The following is a 13,258-nucleotide window of genomic DNA, read 5'->3' as shown; positions in this document are numbered from 1 at the left end:
AACAGATGAATCTGCACAGATCAGTTCGATCTAAATTACTTTGTTTTTTGCTTTAATTCCTCCGTCCACAAAGTGGTGCCACCATATTTGGATGCCTGAAGAATGAATGTATTCATATAAAAGAGTGGGCACATTGTTTAAAAGCAAGCAGTAATACAATTCTCCCAATATATCTAACGAACTTTAAGTAGCCCGGAATGAAGAGGCATTGCATTAAACTACTTGAGGTCTATGGATGATGATTATTTTTTTTAACCTATGATTTTTTAGCATATTTATGGAGATTTATTTGTAATCGATATCCGAGATAATCATAAATCTGGAAGGATACAGTGTGTCTGACTAAATCGAAAAAATGTGTGTTTGTGAATGAACAACAGGTAAAACCACAGTAAGTGAATTCCTGTTTATTTAAAATGTTGATCTCAGGGCATCTCACAGTTTGAAAGCCTTTGGGCGAAAACATTACGATACTGGCTGTGTTGTGGCTGATCGGTGTATAGTGCTCACACTGAACTGGTAAACAGACCTGTGTGTGCATGTGCAAAAAATGACCCTCGGTTTACCTCCGTGAACAATTTCCAAATGAGCTCATGGTTTCTTTTGTAATTTATACATCAATTTACATTAAAAAAGACGACAGCACTGGGTATACTTTAGGGAACCTCAGCCTAATGACAACTTGCTATACTGTATGGACACTTGCATGGTGTCCCCAGGTCCTCAGTCAGGTCCTTTGCTCTTCTCCAACTCCACCTTCTTGTTCAAACACGGTCACATCAAACTCAATATGACAACTATCCACATGCCAAAAATAACAAACAACAAACAATCACACATTCGCACATTTATTTAAGTCTATAGGGTAGGTAAATATTTTCACATAAAGACCAACCTCCCCTGTTGAATCTTCTAGATTTACTGCTCGTGAATCATATCTTCTGACAGCTCCATTGCAAAACTTGTATAAGGGCCAGTTTCCGAAATCGGGTAAAGGGGGCAGACATGTGCTGCAATGTTCAATAATTCGGACACAAACAATGTGGTGTTTTGACACAGCGCAGGTTCATTGCTGTGATATCTCTATGTTTATCTCATTCACCACAGGCCAAACACGGGAAGCGGATGATGTAATCCAGTGTAAACACACAAGTGGGGCAGCAAAAAACGTTTTTAGAGTTTAGTATCAGCATCCGCAAAGTGAAAGGCAATGGAGGGGGAAAGATGTTTTATTTTATTTTTTTTAATTCTCTTTACTCGTGCGCAACTGCAGACAAAAAAAAAACTAATTCAGTTCAATGCGAACGCCGTCTTCCAACCTTTCTGATCTGAGGAAAACGTGAGGTAAGCATTCATCGGTCAGCCTAATACCACATGACACTTACAAATACAGAGCAGAGTGAAGAAGTGATGGCGCTGATTTGCAATGAGGAGAGTTGGAAATACAGTTTAAAACAAAATTATCTCAAAAACATGGACATATAGGCAGTCGCCACTAGCCAGAAAGTACCTGCAGATGCATAATATGGAGAAAATTTGCCCAATTAAAAAAAAAAAAAAAAAAAAAAAACAGTTCCTCATTTAAACTGTAACTTTGTATCACTGGCTCCTCTACCACTGAATAGGTGAATACTTCCTTTAAGAGTTTCTGACAATTAAAGAAGCAGTAATTAACTTTGGTTTCCAGCATCCCACGTTGGCAACTTAAACTCTCCAATGAGTTTGAGGATTTTCTTTCTCTCTGTTATTTTTTCGAATGATTTAAATGATTTAAACACCCATTTCTGCCACTTCCCTGGCCTTGGATGCAACCTACCGAGCCTTCGGTAACAAAAAAGAAAAAAGCGCGGGCCTTCGAACTCTCATAGAAACTCTAGTGGGAACCTGATGATGATGATGAAAGATGGAAAGAGAGCAAAGCGACGAAACTGGACGGATGGAGGGTCTTGTGCATGAGCAGCACAACCTTGCCAAATGAGAGCAATGGATGATAAATAATGGTAACAGAGAAGATGAGAGCAGCTCTAGATGGTGAAATGAATGTTGGTTGAAAGTTGAGGACATAATGTGCAGGAACAGACGAATGACACAAGACTGAGCATGACAATAACACAAACGATCTGTGTGTGTGTGTGTGTGTGTGTGTGTGTGTGTGTGTGTGTGGTGTTTGACAGACCTGTAAGCACAGCCTTGGCGGAGGGCTCAGCCAGGTCCAGGGCGGACTTGCCATCAGTGTTGCGGATGTTGGGGTCGGCTCCGTGCTGCAGCAACACTGTGCAACAACAGGGCAGACACAGACAGTAGCTGAGCTCCTGGACTGACATGCAAACTCCCCGACACACACCTCCTCCCAGTCCACCTCCCGCTCCGCCTGCCGCTACCGCGCCACCACATCCCGCTCCGTAAACTGCCCTTCCTGAACCTCCTCGCTTCCCTACAGCTCGCTCCTCCGCCGTCCCTCCCGCTCCTCCTCCGGCCGTGTCCCCCGGCTCTCCCGCCGGTCCCGCTTCACATTTCTCTCCTCCTCCAGCCGCTGCCCCTCCTCTGTCGCTGGCGCTGCTCCCTCGGCCGCCCCCGGCTGCCCCTGTCCTGCGAGCCATGCTGCTCATGTAAACAGACATGCCACAACAAAAGCAGCGAGAGCTACGCTACGCCACGCAGCACCGCCGGAGAAACGGCGGACCCGACAAGACAGCTGCGCGGCAAGCCACAAAACACATCGCACATCCGCGAAGGAGTGGGGGGGGGGGGGGGGGGGCGTGATTTAGCTGAGAAGATAAGTGAAATTGAGTGAGGAAGGGAGAGGAGAGATGACTACGGCTAATCGAGGCAGTGGCAGCGACGAGGCGGGCAGGCGGTGCGAGTGGAGAGACTCTCGCCTCTCCGACTGACTGAGCGATGCAGCGGAGGGAGAGATGAGAGAGGAGGAGAGGAGGGGGGGAGGATGGGGTGGGGAGGGGAAGGGGGCAGAGAGTCAGAGGATGGGAGAAGTAGAGGACGAGGAGAGAGGAGAGAAGAGAAGAGAAGAGAAGAGAAGAGAAGAGAAGAGAAGAGAAGAGAAGAGAAGAGAAGAGAAGAGAAGAGAAGAGAAGAGAAGAGAAGAGAAGAGAAGAGAAGGAGGACACTAAACAGGTATGAGCTGAATAACAAACTCTGCCTGCGCTCAGTTTTTTTTGTAAATGAGCTCTGTTGAGGGTGCTAATGTCAATACTCTCACCGCCTTCCTCTCCACCTGACTTCCCACTATTGTGACTGCCGAGCAGCTCCCAGCGCTCCTGCCCTTTGACTCGTTCACGCTCCAAACTACTCCGCTTGAAGCCAGCGGAGAGAGGAACAGGAGACAACCGGGCATGTGCACATGTGTTTGTGTGTGTGCACGCTTCTGCCCCAGCACTGACGCAGACCTTAGTCACCCACTCGCCCCTCAACAAAAATATGATTTAGCTCTGCACCAATCCCACACAGACGCACACTGATACCGACATCAGGAGGATAAAGCGATGCCCGTGCCGGACTGGAAAGAGAGAAATGACAGTCTGGTGCGCAGACGCTCAGCGTGATACATTCAGTACACGGGTCTGAACTGTTCGTGAGTCCTGCGATCCAGCCTGCACCATTGCTAATTCATTCGCAGTTGTCAACATCTAATTCTGTGTTCAGTTTAGTCTGTAATGTGCACGGCTTTCCTGTAATAGCTGCGAAAGCCCTCTCTGTACAACCCAAATCCCTTTTTGTGCAGGATTAGTTTTCAGGACGATTTGCAACAGTTATCTTGTGACTGTCAGCCATGTCTGTGACCGATCAGTCATTTCTACAAAATCGTGATGAACTCATAGGTGCTGCAGCCAAATATTCTCAGTGTTCATGGTAAAAGCTCCTCCTCCTATCTGGTCTTGGTTAAATTTATTATCATGTCTATTATTATTTAGGCCAAAGAGACCTCGCATAATAAAGATAAACTGAGACTTTACCTCGATTAGAACACCATCGTGTGAAGTATGAGGCAGCAAAGAAATACATTAAACACCTGCAAATGATAGGGCCTTTCATTAACTGACAGAAACGCATTGGCAGAAAAATACTCAATAAAAACTGCAAGAATAAATTGCCATTTCAAAGAAAGCGTCTTATCAGGCAAAACTGCAAATCATTCGCTACTTCCAGCTTCTCCAATGTGAGAAATCACACCTGTGTGATCTTTAAAACGGAAACGTGCAATTTAAATGTTTCACTTTGGGCTTCGTGGAGTTGATGATGAGTGATGGGAACGCATTTCTGACATTTGACCGCTCAACAAATTAATCCCCAAGCAAACAACTGCTATTTGCAACCTTTGCTGGATGCTTTTAAGGGATTTTAGCCTCTAAAGCACAGCGGTCTTCACCCATATAGTGTAGGCTAAAAACTCTGGACAAGACAAACCAGACTTAAGCAATAGTCTCTTATCGCATGACAGATAAACAAACAAAACAAGACTGGTCTAAGGGTATCCTAAGATACCTACTAGGTTTATTCAAGCACGTACCAAAAAGCAACAACACAGAAAACAGTGCAGCAAAAAGCTTCAAATTGTCAGATGTCCATCTTCACCTCCCTGAGACTAGGAAAAATCCTAGAAAATAAAATCCACCCAGAAAAGTGTCAGTTAATACTCACACTAATAAACAACACAATCACTGGGTTAAACCACGTACCACCATTAGCAGAGTCTCTTTTTTTTTTTTAACAACTTGTACTACTGAATTTGAATATCCTCTTATCCCAGTTTTGTTAATGAGAATCCCTCCAGGCTCCGATGGTGAATAGTTGCAGGCCTAGTAATCATTTCTCATTCAAGACGTCTCAGCAGCAGAGAATAGGACAGAGCGTCCGCCATGCTGAGCAGAATTTACAAACAAATCCGAGTTGATTTGAGTCTCGTTCTGCTGCTAAATCTTTAAACTGGCAGGACGACAGACTATTAAAGTTCGCTCCAATGAACGAGACACTAGACGTCACGTGGTTTTTGTTTACTCGCCTTAGCTGTGCAGTTAGAACGGAAAACCAAAACCAAGTGGGAAGTCAACAACAAAATAATCCATCATGTTAATAATAATAATGGAGGTCCATCTGAAGGGTTTACAACGCTCTGGCACTGGAGGGGTCAGGTAACTGGAATGAATGCAGGCACCTTATAGCCATAACACACCAAGACGACGGGCTGACGGTGAGCGTCTGTGGCTCGTCGTTGAGAGAGAGCTCTCTGATTGGCTGTTCAGACAGGAGAACCATCACGAGACAGGAAAACTGTAAGTCAAACAGTTTAGAACATTCAAATAGACAAATTGCTGTATCCTCATGATAATGCGATTATCTAGAATGAAAACTGGAGACCAGATGTATGAACTGACTGCTGGCTGGTCATTTTTGCGTGGTGCATTCAAGTGCAACATCTTAGTCCAGACACAGGGAACGTGATGCAACGTTAGAGTCTGTCTTTACTTCAAGTAGTTCTTTGATATCGGTGTGTTCACATCTAAACTTGTTGACTACGCAGTCAACAGTTGAACACTGTTTGAAGAAAACGTCTACGTTCTGTCATAAACTCCCCAGTAGAATGATTTGTGCTACATTATCTGATTTGCAAAGGCCTCGTTCTAAATAGATTTTTAACGGCGATAAAGACTCAGTATTTGAGTTCAGTACCAATGATTGCTTTGAAATGTTTGAGTTCCGCTTATTTCTTACTGAGAAACATCCCAATGACCGCGGTCAAGGACATCCCCAGCCAGGAGGATAATGATAAGTGGAAATGTGCATTGAGCTCCTCTTTTCAACCAGAGAAAGGAGTATAAATGTGTTATTTGAGGGTGAGAGCAGTGAAGGCTAAGGGTTTCAAATAATTTCTAGCAATTTGATAATGTAACCTAAAAATATAGTCTTTTCAACCTGCAGCAAATGACATATTTACCCTGATGTTTTCTGGAAGTGGAAGCACTTGTTTTCATTAATGGGCCAATGAGAGCACTGGAACACTACGTTTCATTGACAAAAGTCAGCTGAAGACTCTAGAATATTTTTGTGTAATTTTTTATTTTGGATCTGAATCAATCTAAAACTATTTTACAGCCGCGAAACATTTAGGACGTTTGTGACAGACGGGAAAAGAGAGCACTCGGACGTTCTAATGTCAGACATTTTAAAGCAGTTCACGACTTAAGCTTGGTTTTTGCTTCTGTGTAGGGCCTTCGACGTTGTAACCAACAACCTCCTGATGTGCACAACCACACAACACAACGCTGCAACGCAGACCGCACCTTCTGTGATTGGTCCACTTGGTGGGACAGGCAGGCAACTTAACAATTAATGGATTCAACGGTCATTAACACCAGCTCCTCTGTCTTCAAGACATTTTGTGTTGCAGTCATTTCAGCTAAATATTCATTATTCATAAGACTATTTGAAGCACTCAAAGAAACTCAGTGGCAAAAACAACTCAACCGCAAGTTAGAAAGCGGCTCGGACACACCAGCGCACAGGTATGAATTTACACAAGGCCATAGACCTACTCTGGACATCTGTAAGCCAGCTTGAAGGAGGGAGGTGGTGAAGGTGATGGACAAGATGATGCAGCAGGTACTATTTCACTGTCAGCTGTTAACACAGACGATGATCCCAGACCCGTATCGAGTCGCTGAGCCAGCTGTCAGACTGGACTGAAAGATATGGGGGGAAAAATTGCACCTATCCACATTGCTCAGTCCTACTGTACAGCAACTACTGTACTACAGAAGAAGCCATGATAAAAATATTAAACTCCCCTAATGAATTCATGAAGCATGAAATAGTTTAAGAATATCAGCAAGAATATCAGCGTCTATGCAGAATGTTTTTTTTTATATATATATATATATTCTGTTGTGTCTTTTAAAAACCTTTTAATGTGAAGTACTGGTCAGACTGAAAATCAACAGCACACAAGAATGAGTGAAGCCGAAGCTTTCATCTCAAATTCAGTCTTGTTCATAATTACCGATGAATCAATAACTGACCAGCAGCCCTGGCAACAGGACAAAGTCTGTGCTCGGGGATAATCAGGCCTCCACAAAGCAGACTTTCACAGCCCCGATGTTTCCTCCTTGTTGTTCTCCAACCAAGGTGTCGCTGAGTTATCGCTGCAGTCATTTGCCGTCATTACTCACACGGAGCAGTGCCTTTTCCATGAAAAACAAAAAGATTATTGTCTGCCTTACAGCGCTGACAGTAATCATGCTGCTGGCAATCCTGTCTGCCTCGGATTGTCCTCAGGGAACAGTAACACGACCCCTCTACTTCCCTGTTGCATTAAATCTATGTGGGTATCAGCTCATTTACTGTAAAATCCACATTAATAAACACTGAAACCCCAGGGCCCTGTGTTTCTCTTCAAACACGACATGACGGGAGGGTATCTGTTAAATCTGTGTTGTTGATGAACAGAGGTCAGAGCCCGTTTGGACCGAAGGGGCCGAACAATCTAGTATTACTTTGCACCGCTCATCTCTCATCTGCAATGTGAATTCCCAGTAAGGCGAGGGGATCAGTGTACTTTCTGTCCCCCGTGTAGAGGAAAAAGCAGCAACACGGTAGCAGCAATTGGAAGGTTATTTGCCGATTTACGCTTCAGAGGAAATCGGAGCTTACAGCCTGCAGGGGGGTTATTACAGTTTCAAAAACCACTGTATGATTATACACAGCTTCAAGTGGCGACTCTGGAAGAATGAGGCACAGAGGCATCCGAAGACACACACACACTTGACTTCAATGACAAAGCAGAATTTAATATCTATAATTAAGCTACGGCGTTATAAACAGAAATTAGAAAATGTATTTATATCAGCCCTTTACAGTACCCAGAGGGACAATGCAATTCCAGCATGCAACCATTGACAGTGATACATGTTTTTTTTTTGTTCCTAGCTAATTCAATCTCACTAAAACAGAAGGCAAAGCAAAACAAAAATATAGTCAGACTTGCAAACAATGTCTTTTAAACACATTCAAGTCACGTGAGCAAGAAGATTTTTTCCCGTGTGTGTTTTTTTGCGTGCTCACCTATACAGACGTCTATCTTGCCTTTTATGGCAGCTTCATGTAGAGGCGTGTAGTTCCAGTTGTCTCGAGCGTTAGAGTCCGCCCCTTGACACAGCAACAAGGAGACAACCTAATAATAATAATAATAAAAAAAGATTCAGGACATATGCATTTACTGTTTTTGTCGTAAAAAAAAAAAATAAAATAAAACGGTCAGATGTTCCTTCTCGTTAAAGTCTCATCTCAGCAGCCCCCCCACAGACAAACTCAGAGCATCATCTGTTTCCTTGTCATTGATTAATTCAGTTCAAAGTGGTTCACGGGACTCTTGTTTCCAAAGTTCATGTGCCAAAGCCTCCTCTGTTCATATGCACCAGTCTTGCCAAGTTTTTCATTCTCTCTCAAAAGGTGTAAAACCCAATAAAAAACAATCTAAAATACTGAATGTCAAACAGAATTCAAGTCCTTTGACTGCTCTGTTTGGGGGAGATATTTGTCCCGTGTAAGGAGGAACCAGTATTTTCCAGAAGAAGTTGTATCTGTCATCCTCTTGACAGCCTCCCTTTCCAGTTTTGTCTCCTCATTAATGTCTGAGGGGACATCTTGTTATTGACGGAGTCCCTGTTGTGTCCTCTGTTCTCCACTTGTTGCTGACACTCTGACCTGTTCCAACGGTGTGTGTGATACCTGAATACGTTCTGTAGTCATAACCTGAGCAATACCTTTCAACAGTGAGATCCCATGATTGTGGGATTTGTGGCCCGGGGCTCTTATTATATTAGCATAAAACTAAAAAGATGGGAGAAATTCCAACAGGAAAACCTGAGATCAGAGTCACACAAACTTGACAAGACGTTGACTATGAACACAGCCTGAATTATAAAAGCATGTGCACACTTCTGTAACTCGGTTAATATACGTTTTGATTTTATTAATTTTTTTTTCCTGAAACATGTCACTTCAGTCTACAGCGGCACTGAACACACAGATTAGGCATAACATTACGATCACCTTCCTAATATTTTGTAGGTCTCCCTTGTGTCTCCAAAGCAGTTGTGACTCATCAGAGAATAGACATGGTTCTTTTGAGAGTGTCCTGTGGTGTCTGACAATAGGATGTTGTCAGTGGGGGCCTTTGGGTCCTATGGGTGGAGGGGAGGGGCCTCTGTGGATCATCCCACAGATACTTAATGAGTTTAGGATCTAGTGAATTTGGAGGACAAGTCAACACTTTTGATGTTGTTCCTAAACCTTTTTGTGTGTGTGTCTGCCTCCTTCCTGCTGCGGATACATGTCTAAGTAACATTCACATGAATGCCAGGTCCAGGCGTTTCCCAGCATAATGATGATTGATGTTAATGTTTAATGTTATGGCTGATCAATTTAGGTTAAGTTTTACGTTAAAGGTTAATGTTATAAAATCTTTACAACATCACAAGGTTGGTCCACATGTCGCAGATGTATCACAGCTTAACAGAGGGTGATTCACGTTTAAGCTGTGCATCCATAATCAGTTGTGATCTAGTTTGTGAAAGACATTGCAGTTAAGTTAATAAATAACGATCCCATCATTTCCACTAGAATGTGATCTCTATCCCAAAACTGTCATCTGGACTCTAATGTGTTTACAGATTGACGTTTGTTATTTCATGTCCTCCGTCGGTCTGTAGCTGTTTTTAGGTTGGCGTTTCTGTCAGATGCTGTTAACATAATCATACCAGCGTTTCATTTCTTACTGTGATCAAGCAGTGCTCCATTGCCCTTATGCAAGTAAATCTTAATAAAGAAGCAAATAGTTGTTTATAAGTAGTTTGTTGTAAAATTCAAGGGGTAATCTACACCCATTTCTTTATTTCATTGTCAACAATACTGAATTTTTAACTTAACGAAATACTGCTGCCAGCTCCTCTGTGTTTAATGTGGTGTAGTTAGCCTAAATACTGATCTAAAAACCAAAATATCTGATTAAAGAGTATGTATACACAACTAAGAATCACACCTGCTGTCACACCTGCTGTCAGTTTGTAAAATGGATAGAGTCCACATTCCCAGAGCCAGGCATGATCAGAAGGTGCCAAGGCACACACCGTCAGCCAAATCTTCTTTCCCCAACAGATGTGTTCATCTCACAACCGAACCCCTTTCAGCCCCGGCTGTGTAGAATCCAAGTCACTGGCTTCAGGTTGGACAGTAGATCTCATCAAAATGCTAATCATTGCTGCACTAGCACACTTTGCAAGGTTGCAAAGTGCTTTCCAACAAAGCTCTAAAAGCTTTTAAAACATCTGAAACTGGGCCCGCTGCATTGATCCCTGTGGTTAAGAGCCAAGGGAACCGAAATAATTCGCACATGTGCACAGACGATACTCAGTGGGCTCAGACGTGGGCAGAACATCAAGGCCAGAACGACAGTAAATATCCAGGTGTTCTCAATGTGATCTCGAAGGCTGACTGTGCACAATACATTTAACAGACAAAAAGGTCACATACACCTTGCTGGAGAGCATTACATCTTTTGCATAATAGTAACCATCTTTACATTTTGATCTACGACTCCCTCTAGACTGTAAAAATTATACTATTCCCAACTTTGGGGGGAATAATGAGGTTTATTTCGGTTAGTCTCAAGCTTCACCAAACATCCACTGAATGTATGTACCCCAGTGGAAACACATCGACAAAGTACATCAAAATATGTCAAATGTCATGAAGTCTCACCTCAGAATGACCGAACGAGCAGGCATTGTGTAGCGGGATCAGACCCCCGTCGTCCCGAGCGTGCACGTTAGCGCCCGTCTGAAGCAGGTGGTCCACCACATCTTTCCTACCAAAGCCTGAAACACAGTTGATAAAAGCAGAATTAAAAAAGCCAGAGCAATAAAGCACACTCCCTTAATATATCAGTACCGCACTAAATCCTGCTTCGTTATAATGTTCAGTTCAGGTTGAAACAGTGTGAGGAAGATGGGAATTAAAATCCCTGTATTGAATTAAGCAAAGATTTACTGCAGGACCGTTATAGTAACGCAAATGCTTTCGTTTTCACTAGTGTCCTCGATGAGCTGCCAAGTAAGTGTCAGTCAGTTAACGTTATTCATCCATCTTATCTTACAATTTTTTTTGTAGTTTACTTTAAGTTGAGCTTTACATCTCTTTACATATCTCTCTCTGTTACATCTCCTTTGTTTCAGACTCATATTAAGCGCCTATTTTCTATTTATGGATATTTTTATTTGATTTGATTCATGTACTCTCTACACTTTGACAGTGGTAAACATGTATATTCAATAGGTTAAAACCAAATTCAATATTAACATGTGGTATTTATGTCACATTGAGATGTCGTTCATCCGTCTCTGTCTGATTTGTGCATTTTGGAAATGCTCCTAGAGGGCCCAATGGGCTGGTCGGTAGCTTAAGTTAAATATTATGTATCACATCATATTCTGTAGTCAATGTTTTTTTTTTTTCTTTTTTTTGGGAAAAATCATGGGATGTGTTGTTGTATTCTGCTTTTACAAATAAAATTCATGTAATTTTAATTAAATGTTAGATATTCCCTGATTTAAGGATATTTCAGGTGTGTCTATCCAAACTTTATATACATTTGAGGGAACAGTTCCTAAACTTTCAAAAATTAAAATATAAATCAGTCTGCACAAGTATTGTTATTATCAACCAGTAATAACAGAAACAACAATCTACAAGTTTTGTGCATTTACAGAGTTAGTTCCTGTCAAATTAATGCACGGGATGTGTCTGCACATGAACTGATCGTGAACCGGCTTTTAATTCTAATAAGACCTATTTCCATATCTGTAGAAAATGTAGAAAATCCTTTTGGGAATAACAAAAAATACAGATAGACACATTATCTTGAAATGATCAATTCAGAGTACACAACTGATGCACTGCTGCATGTTAAATTTGTGATGCAAACTCCCCACAGCTTAAGGTTGTTGTAACTTATGCAGCCTGTAATAAAGTGTCAGCTGCTCTCTGCTCAGTCCTTACTTGAACTCTGCTCCTGGGCTGTAGCTCAGCCTGACAATAAGACTGATTTGTTTACAGTGTTTGGGTTTTTTGTCTGTGGTTACCTGCAGCGAAGTGCAGGGGTGTCGACTTGCGTCCAGCCATGTCTTTGGCGTTCACATTCACCGCATCCACGACTTTCTTCACCCGAGAAACATCCCCGTTTCGACAGGCTTCAAATAGCTCTCTAAAAGCCCCGTTTGCACCGCCGCTCCCGCTGCTGCTGTTACACGGGTTACCACTGCTTGAGTCGGGGGTGGAGCTGGGACTGGTCCCGCTACCCTCGGTGCTGGTTGGGGAGCTAGCACTGCTGCTAGTGCTGCTGCTAGTGCTGCTGCTGCTGCTGCCACCTCCGGCAGCCAGGGCCAGAGCTGGGGAGGTGGCGGTGGGAGAAGCCGGGGCTACCTCACCGTCAGCCGCGCTCTCCATTCCGACAGGGCGGGGAAGCGGGGAAGCATCGTCGGTGGGTGTCGGCGGGGAGCCAGGCGGGGTGACGGGGAGAGAGGAGCCGCGGGGCGGAGAGGACAGCAGGGAGTTTGGTTGCTGCTGAGAAGAGCGACGAGGCGTCGCCATTTTCACAACAGTCCCCACTAGCAACAAAAACACCGCTGATAATTTCCTGCCAGAAAATCCCAACTTCCGGTCGGAATTCGTCTACAAGAGGGCGCTCGTAGCAACGGTTGCTAAGCGACGTGTGCTGCCCGTGATGACGTCACATAGTCGCTGCCTTTGATCTTTTTGGCTTTGATGTCCCACGACCTGTGACTTATATACGGCACTTAGCTTATCACAGACACTTGGTACTTTGTTAGTTGCTTTGGTTAGTTTGGAATATATTCAATAATACGGTAGTACAGTATTTAGCAATACAATATTTACTAATACAATAATAAGAGTCACAATGCAAAGGCCAGAAAGCCCATTATCAGAGGAGTTGGTGGTTCGTACTGCAGGAATGGCGGGGGTTACTGTGGAATCCCTGCGCCCAATGATCAAAACTTTTTTTAGCAACATGACATCTGAACAGTGGGCTTTGTTAAAATCAGGTACTCCTGATTTTGCAACAAAAACGATTTTGGCAGAGCTCATATTAGATCTCATTACAGTTCTGACAAAAGCCTTTGCATTATTGTTAAAGAAGGAAACCACTGTGGCCGAAGAACAGGTTTCGTCC

The 13,258-nt window shown here is 43.1% G+C and overlaps 1 protein-coding gene across 2 annotated transcripts in view; it reads right to left on the bottom strand.

Moving 5' to 3' along the window:
- The window catches only part of LOC124996552 (poly [ADP-ribose] polymerase tankyrase-1-like), a 79,314-nt gene extending 66,581 nt beyond the window's left edge, over positions 1–12,733 (bottom strand). The window contains exons 1-4 of one of the 2 annotated variants that reach the window (XM_047569694.1): positions 12,150–12,733; positions 10,771–10,886; positions 8,074–8,182; positions 2,177–2,272 (exon numbers count right to left, since the gene is read on the bottom strand). In XM_047569694.1, coding sequence (XP_047425650.1) covers positions 2,177–2,272; positions 8,074–8,182; positions 10,771–10,886; positions 12,150–12,657 — 829 coding nt within the window. In that variant the 5' untranslated portion in view covers positions 12,658–12,733. The remainder of the gene's footprint in view (positions 1–2,176; positions 2,273–8,073; positions 8,183–10,770; positions 10,887–12,149) is intronic. The other variant, XM_047569695.1, reaches the window with a different exon arrangement.
- Between the last annotated feature and the right edge of the window lie 525 nt (positions 12,734–13,258).

The sequence above is a fragment of the Mugil cephalus genome, chromosome 19, assembly GCF_022458985.1.
Source record: "Mugil cephalus isolate CIBA_MC_2020 chromosome 19, CIBA_Mcephalus_1.1, whole genome shotgun sequence".
NCBI classification, from domain to species: domain Eukaryota; kingdom Metazoa; phylum Chordata; class Actinopteri; order Mugiliformes; family Mugilidae; genus Mugil; species Mugil cephalus.
Note: the sequence above shows the minus strand (reverse complement) of the source record. Positions and strands in the feature narration are given on the sequence as shown.